Source organism: Trachinotus anak, unplaced genomic scaffold, assembly GCF_046630095.1.
Source record: "Trachinotus anak isolate AG129_WGS33_773 ecotype Australia unplaced genomic scaffold, CSIRO_AGI_Tana_v1 ptg000021l, whole genome shotgun sequence".
Classification (NCBI taxonomy): Eukaryota; Metazoa; Chordata; class Actinopteri; order Carangiformes; family Carangidae; genus Trachinotus; species Trachinotus anak.
The window spans coordinates 5,331,885-5,347,126 of NW_027273872.1; the positions used below are offsets into that span (position 1 = coordinate 5,331,885).

Below are 15,242 nucleotides of genomic sequence, written 5' to 3' on the forward strand. Positions count from 1 at the left end.
TTTTCATGTATAGTATTGTATCCGTGAATAATCGTTCAGTCAGCTGCTCTGTCCAGTTTTTAGGACCCTGAGGTGGTTGACTCAGCTGCTCCTCACCCCTCTCTCCTCTGTTGGTCCCCTGCACGGTCCATTGTTCTGTGTTTGATGGGCTATGACCACGGTCAAACCAGCTGGGGTGAAACACACAACTTCTGGTCCGATACTTCAAAATAAAATATTTATAGCCCATGCTTCACAATGTTTCTTAGCAAAAATGATGCATGGACATGGACAGATTATGAGTCGTGGGCACAGTAAAAGCCCCCCCAACCCTCCTAAGGAGCAAGACACCCAGAGTGGAAGAGACATAAGACGACTAGAAATAGTGGAGTAAGTCTCTTTATAATAGTTTCTCAAGTCGGTTTGAGTCTCATCCCTTTGTAGTCATTTTGTGTCTGTTGTTTATTTGAGTCTCACTGTGGCTCTTTCATGTCTCTTTGCATCTGTTAGCAGTTGATTTGAGTCTCTGTGGTCATTTGATTGACTTACCAACAAGAAATATTAAGTTACTTCAAGCAGAGGCTCTTGGCCAGGGACCCCTCTATACGCTTGGACCCCCTGGGCCTGTGCCCAGCAAGCGGTTCAGTAATCCATCCATGCACTGGGGCATAACACATTAATCCCTCAATGGGATTAGTCCTGAATTATATAAAGTCTCTTTCCTTTTTTTACATTTCCTGTCTGACACTGATGCAAAATACAAGTTTAATGGGAGGTCGTATCTGATAGTTGTTCATCTTGAATACAAAAACAAGAACTGGGGGTTATCATGAACCTTACTGAACAGTGGTGGAAATGTCTAGCCTGTCTATAATTATGCTCTTCTAAAATGCAGTAACCCACACAAACCTGATTTGAAACATACTGTATATTGTATAAACTGCCAATTTTTTATATCGCCTTGTGTATTTACATCTTGTTGGAAAAGGTTTCGGAGCATCTTGTTGAAACAACTAAACTCGCCTCTGCTTTTATTTTGAAACGAGCCGCGTTTCCGGTGCGTCGCCGCTAACTTCCGTGCGTCTGGCGGAGTTTGTTCGAAGATGCTGAGGACCGGGAGCGCCCCGCTCACACTCCCCGTCCTCTTACGCACAACAGCGGATCTCCCAGGAAGGACAAATGAGCTGGACACGGTTGATAGGGACGTTGTGTGTGATGTAAAAAGCCTGGTCCGGATGCGTCTGTTCTTCGCACTTATCGGGAAAAACTATGACTGTTTTTGAAAGACTGACGATTTGGGACACTACTCTTTTTACTTTTGCGCTCATTTAAACCGTTCATTCATTCATTCATTCAATCTTTTATAAGCTGCTGCACCCTGTTTGTAGACTATTTAAATCCACCCCCTCCACTGGTGTGTGTTTCTGAGTCCTGTGGTGAGGATGGATACCCGGCTGTCTCTCCCCAGGTGCCCGCTGCTGGTGCTGCTCTGCACGGTGGCTGCCCTGTCGGGGACCCGTAGCCCGTTGGCTGCTGCGGGGAGGAGCTGCGCCGACACCCGGCAGGTGTACGCAGAGAAGGGGTACGGCACAGACACCGCTCCGCTGACTCAAATCTCCGGTAAGACTCTGCACCTATCCTGCGGCGGACACAAATTACACAATCACACAGTTCCTGGGACTCACCCTTCCAAAGAAATATCTGCTTAATTCAAGTTTACAAAAAAAAAAAAAAAAAAAAAAAAAAAAAAACCCAAAAAACGGAAGTTACATGTTGCAGCAGACGTGTAGGCGCGTCAGTGTGGAATAAAATATTACTATACACATCAGGGTCAACATAAATTCTTTGGCCAGCACCACACAAATCATTATGGGAACATATTATAAATATAAAAATCATTTAAATACCTCAGACACACTACAAATCACTGTAACAAAGTGATATAGGAAAGTACAAGGGGGGGGGGGGGGGGGGGGGGGGCTCAAAACACACTAATAAGCACCAGAAACACACTGTAAGAATATCATGGTGAGTTTTCCTCAAGAGAAACGATGCAGGATGGTTTAAAACAAATTACACCCGCCCCCTCCTCCCCTCTGTGCCGTTTAAATAGGATGATTAAGGGGATGAGCAAATTGCCAACACCGGTGCAACAAAGAACCTCGCCCCTAATTAGTCTTTGCCTACTGGCCCACAGTTAAATCCCTGCATATAGCCTACCCATAGGCTCTGTTCACTGGTGGTAATCTTATCTGCTGAATGAAAAGATATCATGTGGATTACAAGCAGTTGGGTTTTGGTATATTTTTAAGTTTTTGGTAAGGGGGTGGGATAGAGGAGATGAGGGGAGAGCGGAGCAGACTGTAAGGACATTTGTTAAAATATGAATGTCTGACCATGTGAGCAAATGATGGAGCCACTTGAGTGGCTGAAGATGTAACCTACTTCTTGGAGGTTTAGCATGTGAAAGGGAATGGTGGTATGTGTGTGTGTGTGTGTGTGTGTGTGTGTGTGTGTGTGTGTGTCACCCACAGAGAGACCTGGAGCTTTCAGTATAAAGACTAACATTTATGGGTGAAATGTACGTTAGTTCAGAGGATTTACTTTGAGGTAATTCAGCTCTCTGTGTGTGAGTGACTGAGAAAACTGCAATATTGATTGATTTTGTGTGTGTGTGTGTGTGTGTGTGTGTGTGTGTGTGTGTGTGTGTTGGGCTATCACTGCCTGAGTCTTGGCTCACTGTCCCGTGGGCCAGGGGAGCAGATGGTTGGGAGAGCAAAGGATGAAGCGAGGCAGTTTAGAAATGGAAATAGAGGGATGAGAGAGGGCTAATAGTGAGACACACAGAGAGAACAAAAGAGACAGTGAGGAACATCAGCGAGGGTGGAGTTGGGACTGAGACTTTCGACTGCATTAACAGCAGTAATATTCATGTTGGATGTAAAATTATAGAGACAAAGAATCCAAACCTTTACCACGTTTTGAATGCTGTGTGTTATTTCCCCCCTCCTGGTTGTCATTTGCATATCATTACCTCTGACATATCAAAGACCCAACCTGAGCGGACAAAGAAAGACAGATTGAAGCTGAATAATTCATGCAGGGAAATTACGATTTTCTATCAAAAGCTTATCTTTGATAAGATTTCCCTATAGTAACAAAACAAACTGATGAGTGGAGGAATTGACTCTTTGACTAAAAACATCTGTTTGGATTTGGCAATAGACCCACTGATGTTATTGAGAGTAGGTCGTGGTTTTTGTTGAGGTATTAATGACTTTTTTTGTAGCCCTATAGCAGCTTTTAATGCAGAAATACAGCCCAAAGTGCAGATTCAAAGTAAAAACAACTCATCATACATTATCCTATGATTAAATCAAAATAATCAAATTTATCCACATAGGTTTCTAAGTGTGTGACCGGTCCTAACCTTTCTTTCTCTGCTGACCTGGTTTTACTTTCCAGGTGAGCACCTGCGGCTCTGTCCTCAGGACTACACCTGCTGCTCTAGTCAGATGGAGGAGACGCTGGCCCTCCAGAGCGAGAGGGACTTCCTCAGAGCCATCGAAGACAACAGCCAGTTCCTTTTGACCACCTTCACCCAGAGACACCGCAGATTTGATGGTGAGGGGCTGACTCAGAAGCTTGTACAGTTCCACATTTAATGGGATCATTACCTGGTTTAAAATTGGTTAAAAAAAATTCTTCCTCTTCTTGCAGTGGGTATATGTGATGGAAGAAAACGGCACTCATCTCACCCTCCCCCATCTACCAAGTTTGCAGCAATGAGTGGCAGCTGATTAAAAACTTGTTTAAGAACTCATACTGCACAGTTCCTCTCAGATGGTCAGATATCTGTGCTCAGAAATTGACTTCGGCAGCTTAAAGCGCTGCACTGCATACATATTGCAAAGATGCTAGTGTGATTCATATCTATGTTTAATCAATGCTTGAGAACTGCTGACATTAAAGGAATATTCCAGACTGTGACAGCTACTGCAGTTACATAAAGTTGGGAGACTCACAAGAGACAGAGAATAAAAAATTAGGGTTACAATTGAAGCAGCAGAGGCTGAGGTATCCTGACATTAGTCCCTTAATCCCCAGAAGCATTGGATCCTACATTTCCCATGATGCAACTCAATGTTGTCTTTATCTGCACCCTTAACCCCACACCCCCAGGCTTTGTTAAAAACTTGCAGTCTCAAAGCTGAGATAACCCTAATGACATCACCATGACATCATCGGGGTAGGTTTTTTTTGGCTTTACAAAGCTCCCTCTGGAGATGCAGAAGACAGTTTTCACAGGCTTTCACAGTAGGACTATCCATGGCCAGTAAAATCACCTCCGTGTGTAAAATTGGTGGAGTGCCCCTCTAAACAAGTGTCAGTGTAGAAGAGCTTTAATGACTAATTTAGTCCACGCTGTCTCGGATTGTGTGTGTACGGCTGCAGGTTTGTTGCAGCCACAGCACTGAGCTGAATGCACATTTCCTCCTCCCACCTGCTCTGGACTGCTAAGACCTTTTTTCCCTCCTCATCCTTTTATATAATGCATGTGATGAATCATTTAGAAATGCTGAAGGAGTGGGAGATTGCATATGAGTCTATAAGATGGATTCAAAATGAAGTATATGTTGTTACACTCATTTACCAGAGTGCATGATCTGATGTAACTGTACCTGCTGATCCGAGCTGTTAATCTGAGAGGGAGGGGACGGGGGTGACTGAGCGCCTACATAGAAACCTGGCTGAGATATGAGAAGAAGAGAAGGTTGGTGACAGATTGATATCTAATCTGCATTTTCTGTCTCTCTGCAGAGTTCTTCAGAGAGCTTATAGACCTATCAGAGAAGTCTATGAACCAGATGTTTACCAAGACCTACGGCCGTCTCTTCACCCAGAATGCACATGTCTTCCAGGAGCTGTTTGTGGAGCTGCGCAGATATTATTCTGGTTAGTTCAGTGACCTTATCCACCCCAGATGCTGCTCATAGAAGATGAGATTTAAAAAAAAAAAAGACTCAAATTATGATTTTATTTATTTAGGTGGTCTGATGGTCTTTGCAAAAATGTTACCAGTTGGGCTGGATTTGCTAAATAAATCAGTAAAATTAGGGACATTCTGGTGGTTTTGTGGTGTAAGATGCAAACTGTGTTGTGGCAATGTCCACATTTCCATCTTTTTTAAAATGTCTTCTATTTGCTCTCTTGCCAGATTTTCTGTTATCTCCACTCTGAAATGTAAAGTAAAAGCAAAATGCAAACACAGTCTTTAAAATGAAATGAGTTCTGGACATTTTAGTCTGTTAGAGGACTGAACTTTTTTGTTTTTGCACTCCATGGGCCTCTGTCAGTACGGCCATGAATGAATAAACGCAGAGAAATATTTTCAACAACCTAGTGGTTAAAGATGGAGCTAAAATGATTCCTTACTGCACTGTTAGTTTAGTGCGGTTTTATTATGCCATGCCCATGTTGTGGTAAATCCACAGCAGCTCGGGACAGCAGTAAAGACACAGTATTGTCTTTCGAGGAGTACTGAAATACCAAACTGGAGGAAAAAAAAGAGAAAAGAGGGAGAGAACTGGAAACCCCACGGACGCCAGACTGTTTCTATTTCTGTTCCGGATCGCTCTGTTTTGGCATGACGGCCGCTCGCTGGCGAGTCTATGCGCAGGCTGTTGCTGCTTAGTCAACCTGTCTTTGTCTGCCAAAGTGCATGGACAGCTAATTTCAGGCTGTGTAGTAGACTACAGATTGGAGGGTTGCATATTCTGCCATTTGTCAAATGTACAGAGACTAACAAGCACCCAGGCACATTTAAAGGACGAAATGAGGTAAAATCTTGCAGCACTCAAAACCTATAATGTCTTATTCTTTACATATTATTATGTTGCATTTAATAGACAATATAGAAATAAAAGAAACAGTGTCATGTTTTTGACTAATGGCTTTTTGTAATCAGTTTAAAAAACTGTGTTACTTTATTATTTGGTGAGTGCTGAGTGGGGCTATTCATTTTTCGCGAAATAATAAAATTTGTCATTTTATTTGAGAACAGTATTATGCACCAGCTTTCACCAAACAGGTGGTGCTACTATTACAGGGTATTTAAACTTTTTACAGATAAAGAAATAATTCAGCCAAAAATGAAAATTCCCACACAGCTGATGTTAACAGGTCTGTCTTGCTAGCTGCGTGCAATTTCTCAACATGTGCCGTGTGTCTGTGAGCAGCACAGTTTAACAAAAGTCATGTAAATTAGTCTCATTCTTATCTGTATTGTCTTTCTTTAAAAAGGTTGAAATTGCATACACATGCTACATCTGTCAGACAGGAAACACTACATTGGATACATACTGTACATAACCTGAGCACTGCAATACTCCAGCAGAAATTTAATGGATGCTATATATTCCTCACTCATTACTTCTCTTCAAGTTAGCCCAGTGTACCTCTGTAGTTTGGGGATAGCTCAGTGTGTTTGGTTTGTTTACAAGCATCAGCTGACGGACAGTAATGAGATAATGACTGACTTTTTAGTCTGGGTTGAAGCACTCCTTTACTTTAACCCGCCCCTTTTGGGCCTCATAGTAGCACACCACAAAAGCATTTGATGGTTTAGATGAAATCCCTACACATCCACTTGGCTGAAATGCCCCCTAATAAGATGCTTTCTTTCAGAAATAGTTTCTATTTTTCAGATTACAGATATTGTTTGCTGATGCTGACAGTTAGGCTCATAGTTGCTCTTTTGTCCACAGGCGGCAGCGTAAGTCTGGCGGAGGTTCTGTCCGACTTCTGGTCCAGACTGGTGGAGCGGGTCTTCTCTCTGGTCAACCCCCAGTATCAGTTCAGTGAGGACTACCTGGAGTGTGTCAGCAAACACGCCGAACAGCTGCAGCCGTTTGGAGATGTGCCCCGTAAACTGCGAGTACAAGTGCGTACATGGCTTTGATCCAGTGTTGCTGTACTTCCAGATATGAAGAATGACAGAGCACATTGAGCTGTGACTGATCTTACTCTGTTCTCTTTGGGTTCACATTCAGGTGTCCAGGGCTTTCATTGCAGCCAGAGCACTATCTCAGGGCCTGGCTACTGGTCGGGATATTGTTAACAAAGCAACAAAGGTGACTGGTTCTTATTACTCGTTGTTTCCTATTCAGTATCTGTTGTCATTAGAGCTACATCATACTCATATTAAGCAATGTATTTAATCAATTTTTCTCATATTTGTCTAAATTAAATATACATTCCTGTTGTTCTTAATCAAAAAAGTAAGCAGCAGTAGAGCAGAGTTTCTCTTTGTAATAGTATAAATTCTTATTTATAAGGCACTGTCGCTAACTTGTGGGCTCAAATGAAAATATCTGGGTAATTATCAGTATCTAAGATCTCAATTTGAACCTTGAGAGCAAAAAACAAAAATCTTGGCAATGAATGCACACTCTGTCCAGAGAAAGCTTTCTGAAATGAAAGGGCTTGTTTTCCAAGAAGTCAAAGTCCTCGAGCAGCGGTTGACTTGTGGAGCTGCCGACTTATGAATTTCCCCATATACAGTCATGTTAATTGTAATACTGTGCTCTTACTTATTCCTTCTGCCATAACTCCCGCTGCTGTTTTTCAGTTGACTGCAGATTCAGAGTGTGTGCGTGGCCTGATGCGTCAGTGGTACTGCCCGCTGTGTCGAGGCATGCCCTTCCTGCGGCCCTGCCACTCCCTGTGCCTTAATGTGATGAAGGGCTGCTTAGCCAATCAGGCCGACCTGGACACCGAATGGAACAATTTCATTGGTGGGTGAGGGTAGAATGAACAATACGTCCAAATATGTATTTTTTTTAAAGTGGGTTTAGGGTCAGGCAAAAGACATATTTTATATATTTTTGATTTAGGTATATTTTTTTATGGAAAAAAAGATTTTATGATCTAAATAAATAAATTTAATTATTGTCATTATTAAATTGAGCATACCTAAAAGTAGAATCCTTTTACTGCCCCTCTGTCATTCATTTACTTTCCACTTCCTTTTCCCCTAATGAATTCCTCCATTAATCATTCATGCTTCTCTGCTCCTTCTCAATTGATCTGTCTTCCTGTGTTTCCTTTCCCCTTTCATCAAACCCACACATTCCCTGCATTTTCTTTCTTTTCATGTGCAGGGCTTCCTCTTACCTTTCATCACTCCATCCATGTCTATGTGCACTGAAACCCATTTTACCCTCATGTACCCTTTTCTCCAACCACCATTCTTTTCTCCGCATATGATGTTGGCTCGTTTCCTGCTCTCCCTGAACACCCCATAAGCAGATGTTAATCAAATCTTTTCAGCTGCTTAGCCACTGAGAGATTCCAGACACAGGGAACCACTGTCTTGATGTTTATCAGGGTCTACAATATACCACCAACAGAGTTTCCTTTTTTGCTTGTATAACCCTGACAGCGAGAACTTGGATGAATGCAGTCATAGCAAGGTTCATCACCCTACCATCTCTATTTCTGTCTCTTCCTCTGTCCTCTGTCAGACGCTCTCTACCAGGTCTCAGAGAAGTTGGAGGGGCCGTTCAACATGGAGCTTGCAGCTGACTCCATCTCCGTGAAAGTGTCAGAGGCCATCATGAACATGCAGGAAAACAGTGTCACCATCTCCACTAAGGTAAGAACCAGGGCACAAGCAGATGAAAATAGCTTTCCCCGAATTTTCAGTTTGGCTTTCCTTCCACAGAAATGGTGGATCGGCTTGTATTCACTGAACCTTTGTGACTGCAAAGAAGTCATCATCCAGCATTTTCAAAATATCAGTCTTACAAGTAAAAGATATATTGATTTTTTTGTTTAATTTTGATTTTAATCTTATTAATGAGAGAACATGCAGCAAAAATGACAGGAATAATACACGAAGAGCATGAACGTCTGGCAGTATGATTAAAACATGGCAGGCATCCCAGGAGCTAATCCACCAGAGAGACACCCACAACTCGATAGAAACAGAAAAGCTCCTGGTTTGAGGCAACAGTGCTTTAAGGATCAGACATCTCTCTCTTTTACAGCTCAGCATTCTGTGTTTGCTGTTTTTTATGAACAGAGCGTGATTGTGGAGGCTACCTCTCCAACAGTGATATATTGCAAGCCTCAGTTCACATTAATTTGTTTCTTGGTGTAGACAGTGACTCATGGAGCTCCTCTCTCAGCTCAACACTAACTTAACTTAAAAAACAGCTACTGATGACAAGCCTTACATTTTTAGGTAGGTACAGTTGTGTCTTAGAGCACATAATATAACAAGATTAAACCATTCCAACAGGCTCATAAAGACCAACAACTTCTTTGTAGACTTGCTCTGAGTGTTGTGAGAAATGTGAAGATGTCAGTAGTTTTCACAGTATCACTGCAGGAGCTTCCGAAGGTGGATATTTCATTATATTGTCAGATAAGAGCGGGAAATCTTTTATTAAAATGATGGCAGATTGTAAAGATGCTCTTGTGGCTCAGCTGTTTACGCTGGTGTGGATTTGTTGTTGTCTACCTCAGGTCTTCCAGGGCTGTGGGAGCCCCAGACCTGCTCCGGGACGGTCTAAACGCTCACCGAAAGAGTCGGGGGGAAACAGGAGGCCTTTCCGCACCTACACCCCTGAAGAGAAACCCACCACTGCTGCAGGCACCAACCTGGACCGACTGGTGAGGAGAAACATGCCCTGTTTTAGCAAGGTTTAGTAGCTACTTATAAATAGATTTTTTTTTTTTTAAATTATAGTCATTTTAAAACAGTTAAACCTGCAATAAAAAAATGTTGTCCATATGGGGCCAGCAGGAAAGACGTACACACAACCTTGAAATATTATCACTTAAAAAGTTGTTGTGATGAACTTGTTAGCTTAAAGTTAGCTATTTGCTCAGCCAATCGATACAGAGCAACGTTATCATTCTTTTAAAGTCATGTCTCTTGCCCTTTGGCAAATTTAACTCTCCACTAACTCTAGAGGCTACAATAGGTTCAGAAAGTATTCAGACCCCTTCACTTTTTAACACTTTGATGCTGTGTAATTGCTGTTAAAGGACAACAAACTACAAAGTTCTAAGTTAAGGGTCTGAATATTTTTGTAAATGAGGGAAATCAGTTCAATAAATTTGAAAGAATTTCTAAAAACGTGTCATTATGGGCTATTGAGTGTACACTGATGCACAAAATTGTCAATTTTATCCATTTAAAGTTAAATCTACAACACAATTAGTTGTGTAATATTTCTGAATACTTACTGAAGCCACTGTGAATGAGCTACAGTGAGTTTATCAGAGCTTTTTTCTCTTCTGAGTCTGGAAAAAAATGCTGATGAGAGCAGCGAGAGTGAACTAAAACATTAAAGTGTGAGCAAGAAAACCAAAACAACAGGTTGAAAGACGCTGCAAGCTTCTGTAAAACTGCAGTCGGGTGATAATTATCCGTGGGTTTGTCACTATGAGTGATGTTTGTATTGTGCCAGCATCAGGATTTATACATAGAAACTGAGCAGAAAGCAGAGAGAGGACGTAAATGAGAGGGTAAAATAAGCTTGGTACATGCAACTAATAATACAGAGCGGTCAGAGCCCAGACAGTATTCCCGTGACCACAGAGTGATCTGGCAACACAGAAGCGCTGGAGTATAAATAAAACCAAGAGCAGAGGAGAGAGAGGAAAAGGATAGCAGTTATTTACTGTAGATCAATTTATAAGACATCAAAGACATGTGGTTTAAGAACTGACCCAGAAGCAGTGTCATTTCAGTTTCTGACTTTGTCCAACGTCAGCACTGCAGCTTCCATATGCTTCTTCCAGCCAGCCATACCAAACAAGGATACTTTCAAACCAGGTCTGAGTCATAACCAGTTCCTTTCCGCCTCCGCACAGGTTACCGAGCTGAAGGAGCGACTGCGGCCTATGCGGGGCTTCTGGGTGTCCCTCCCACACACCATCTGCAACGATGAGAAGATGGCTGCCGACGTCACTAATGAGGACCGCTGCTGGAACGGGCAGACCCGGGGGAGGTGAGCAAGATCAGAGCGGAGGGATGGAGGGAAGGGTTCGGTAGAGGCGGAGGAGGAGTGAGCGAGCGATGGTACAGAGGTGGCAGGATGCAACAGATGGGACTGAGTTTGTTTAATTTTGCCACCACCAGTCACCCACTCGCTCTCTGTGTGGGTCTGCTTGCTTTTATGTAGACAGATACAGCCCAACACCGTGTATCAAGGCTGATTTAAAGACACTGCGTAGTCTTGTGTGTGTGTGTGTTGTGAGAGAGGTTCACAGGTAGGAAAAAATAAGTCTGCATAATGGATGATTTGTGATGTTCCAGCTACATTAGGCAACAGTTTTATGTAAAAGTACACCCACCTTGTCAGCTTCAATCACAAAGTGGGACTGTAGCCAGACTGGTAGAGCTGGAGCAGCTGGTATATAATTTTTCACTAAGGATAATTAACTTGTGGAATAGAGTACCTCATTATTATATATGTTATATATGTTACATATTATTATAAAACATTGGTAAAGAAAAATATCCGTTTGCCATCAGTATATAGAGAATCTGGTGCAGTTTATGAGCCAAAATGTTCCCATTTTAAAATCACCAGATGGCTCTACATCCAATAAAGAACCAAAACAACAAACAAGAAGCTACTAATTCAAAAATAAGACTAAGTGCCATGCTAGCAGCTTTGTTAAGCTGTGCTGATGCTGAGTTTAATATTAGCTAGTGTTGGCCTGGGTACTTGATAACTGTAGTTTGTATTTAACACATGCAGAAATAAAAAACAAAATGGGTAATCCTACAGTTTGGAGAGATTTACTGACCATCCTGCATCAGGTTGACCCTTGGTTACTGTGAGGTTATACACCATGCAAATCTAAAAAAAAAAAAAAGAGGCTGAATCTGAACACCTGAATCTATTCATACTACATTTTTCACATCAGTCAGACAAGCACACACAAAATTTAAATAAAACAACAATTAAGACCCATTACCTGGGGACCATGAATGTATGTATAAAACTTAATGGCAATCCATCCAGTGTTTGTTGAGATATTTTATCCTGAACAAAACGGTGACCAACCAGCACTGCCATCCCTGGAGCCAAGCAGTTGGTTTATCACAAAACATAACATGCAGCTCAAGAAAACCATGTTTATTCTCAACAAATGGTTATTATGTGCTTTGTGTCCTTTACATTTAAATAAGTCGAGGATGTGTACATTCCTGCAGTTAAATGGCAGATCGTGAGTTGTTCCCCCTCATGAACACAGAACAATTACTGCAGTGAAGATAGTTATTGCACAAATATACTATGTACACCCGTGGTGGTGTGATCCTCATTAATTTGGTTTTGAGTTACACGCTGTGCAAAGATGCAAAGCACTGCTATGAAAAGATCTGTGTTCATGTGCATCCAGTTTCGTGTTTTTGAACATGAATGCCTGTTTGTGTTCTCGCTCAGGTACCTCCCAGACGTGACGGGGGACGGGCTGGTCAGCCAGATCAACAACCCTGAGGTTGAGGTGGATATTGCCAGACCAGATGTTAGGACCAGACAGCTGATCATGGAGCTGAGGGTGGTGACCAACAAACTGAGACACGCTCAGAGCGGACAAGACATGGACTTCATGGACAGTGAGTCTTCCCGTCAGTCAATATTTCTCTATCTGTGTGTGAGGAGTATTTATATCAATATGTATTGGTGATTATGAGGACCTGGAACAACATCAGTAGAATTTAAACCCTGTATTTGGATTTTATTTTAGCATTTGCGTTCTATTTTCAGAAATTTCTTTTCCCTTGTTCCAGGTGAGGAGGGCAGTGGCTCAGGGGGTGGAGATCATGGTGAAAGGTACAATGATGATTGGCCAGGCTATGGGCCTCACTCTCCCCCCTACAACAAACCCCCTCGTAACCCTGCCTCCAGCCCAGCAAAGCCTCCTCGAGTCCGAGAGAGAAACGGGTCCAAGTGGAACAGAAACAGCGGCCATGGGCGGGTTAGATCGGCATCCAGCGGACTCACCTCCTCCCTGGTTTCTTTGTTGTCTTTGCCTTTCATGGTCACTGTTGCCCCCATGTGGAGATAGCTGGTTATTACAGTCTGGAGGTGGAGGGTTTCTGTCTTGCTCAAGTCTTAAGCACATAATGAAGTAAAAAAAAGTCATTCCATTTGGTTACACCAGCAGAAAAAAGACAAAACAGGCTAATTTAGCAATAATCAGAAACCTGTTTACAGCACAAAATAAAAAGGTTAAAATGAATATTTTTCCTACTGCACAAGCCTGAAAAGAGGCATTACCAAACAATGATGATGACCAACAATACTTAATTAATAAGTACTGCCCTTTTTCAGTGCCATTCATGCCATTGAGATGTTTGACCTATTGGAGTCTTGATGCTGAACAGTGTGCAGTGCTGGAGCATCTTTGAGAAAAGGGGACCAAAAGTACTGCAGCAGAAAATGAATTAGCAACATGTTCAGGCGATGGAGCTGATGGTCTCATGGTTTGCTGCTCTGTGAGACAGAGATTAGTTGTGCCAGTTAATTACTTTGTTGTTTCTGTGAGCAGCTGATACGATCTGAGTGCATTTGTTTGCTGCCTTTCTCATGAAATTAAGTTGATTAATGTAATTGATTTGATTCCAGTCTGGTTGTGATTAATTTTGTTTATTTTTTTCATCTAGTGGAAGTAGTGAGATTTAATTTAATTGCTTAATTAAAACCTCCGTATTTTGGCTTGGGTATTTAAAAAAATGTCAGGATGACTCATCCATCCATCCATTATCTTTACCGCTTATCCAAACTGGGTTGGGGGGGGGGGCTGGAGCCAATCCAAGCTGACATTGGGCGATGGCGGGGTACACCCTGGACAGGTCACCAGTCTATCACAGGGCTGACACATAGACACAAACAACCATTCACACTCACATTCACACCTACAGGCAGTTTAGAGTCACCAATCAACCTAGTGTGCATGTCTTTGGACTGTGGGAGGAAGCTGGAGTACCCGGAGGGAACCCACGCAGACACGGGGGGAACATGCAGATCCACACAGAAAGGCCCCAGGCTCTGGGTTTAAACCCAGAACCTTCTTGCTGTGAGGCGACAGTCCTAACCACTGCACCTAATTAATGTAATATATTGATGTTTTTAATTTATTTGTTATATTATATTTCATTGTTCTTATTGTTATGATTTTGAAGGCAAAGGCTGGTTGTTTTTATCTTCTAAAAGAAATGTTTGTGTTTAACTTTCACTGGTAAAAAAGAAAAAAGGAAACTCAAGTTCTATTTGATCAATCACAACAAAACACTAAATTATCATATGAAATCCAGCTATAGTTTTTTTTTCTTTGTCTTGAACAGAGATTGTTGAGGAGCAACATGTGTGAATGTGTGTCTGTTTTTGTATGGTGGTTTTATATTGTTTGTTGTTGTATGTCCTGGTTTCAGTTTGTAGTTCTGAGGTTATGCTGAGAAGATGTTGGGGTGTTTCATAGTGTGCTTTTCTACTTATTTTTCCTAAAAGCAACAACAGATGATGAAAACAGTGAGTGAGCTCTTGATGTGAAGTAAAATTAGACTGAATGTTGACGGAAAGACAAATGCTGTAAAGAGCTGAGAGTCAGAGGCTCCTAATTTTCATATGCTGAATGTGTTTTGACAAAGATAAAATCAAAGATTTTTCATGAAGATAAAAAAATTAGGTTGTGAGAAGTTAGTCATCCATGCACAGCAAGGAAGACGAGGGTGTGCTTCAAGAAATAATTTGACATTTTGGGAAATACTCTTATTACTACTTATTGCTACTCCGAGCAGCTGGTTAGCTTAGCTTAGCATAGAGGCTGCAAATGGGGAAATCCGCCTACTAGCACCTTTTTTAAAGGTGACAAACTAAAATATCTCATTTGCATTGCATGAAATCCATACAAAAACCGAAGTATAAAAACCACAAATTGAGGTTTTATAGCTGGTTGTGCGCCAGACGCTTCCCTGGCTGGTAGCAAGCAACTAGCCCAGCACATAGCCCACGTAAAATGTTTTATGTTTTCACACTTTGTCTTTTATTTATTTATTTTTTGTGCATATGATACAAATGAGGTGCGATATGTTGATTATTGAGCTTTAGAGGTGCTAGTATGCAGATTTTGTTACCTTTGGATAGAGCCAGGCTAGCTGTTTCAACTTGTTTCCAGTCTTTATACTAAGCTAAGCTAGCTGGCTACAGTTTTGTTTTTTGTTTTTTTTTTTAAGA

General features: G+C 41.8%; 1 protein-coding gene across 5 annotated transcripts; it reads left to right on the forward strand.

Moving 5' to 3' along the window:
- The first annotated feature begins 601 nt into the window (after nucleotides 1–601).
- Nucleotides 602–15,236, forward strand: gpc2 (glypican 2). 5 transcript variants are annotated; one of them, XM_071458416.1, is made up of 11 exons: nucleotides 602–1,599; nucleotides 3,445–3,603; nucleotides 4,801–4,935; nucleotides 6,747–6,922; nucleotides 7,032–7,112; nucleotides 7,610–7,775; nucleotides 8,505–8,635; nucleotides 9,511–9,657; nucleotides 10,867–11,003; nucleotides 12,450–12,622; nucleotides 12,797–15,236. In XM_071458416.1, exons 1-11 carry the CDS (start codon nucleotides 1,422–1,424, stop codon nucleotides 13,072–13,074), a joined length of 1,761 nt encoding a protein of 586 aa, XP_071314517.1. In that variant the 5' UTR covers nucleotides 602–1,421; the 3' UTR covers nucleotides 13,075–15,236. The 5 variants fall into 5 exon arrangements, with proteins under 5 accessions (XP_071314517.1, XP_071314519.1, XP_071314518.1 ...); XM_071458418.1 differs by lacking the exon at nucleotides 602–1,599 and adding an exon at nucleotides 1,702–2,267 and having other exon boundaries at nucleotides 12,797–13,759; XM_071458417.1 differs by lacking the exon at nucleotides 602–1,599 and adding an exon at nucleotides 2,158–2,278 and having other exon boundaries at nucleotides 12,797–13,759.
- The last annotated feature ends 6 nt before the right edge of the window (nucleotides 15,237–15,242 follow it).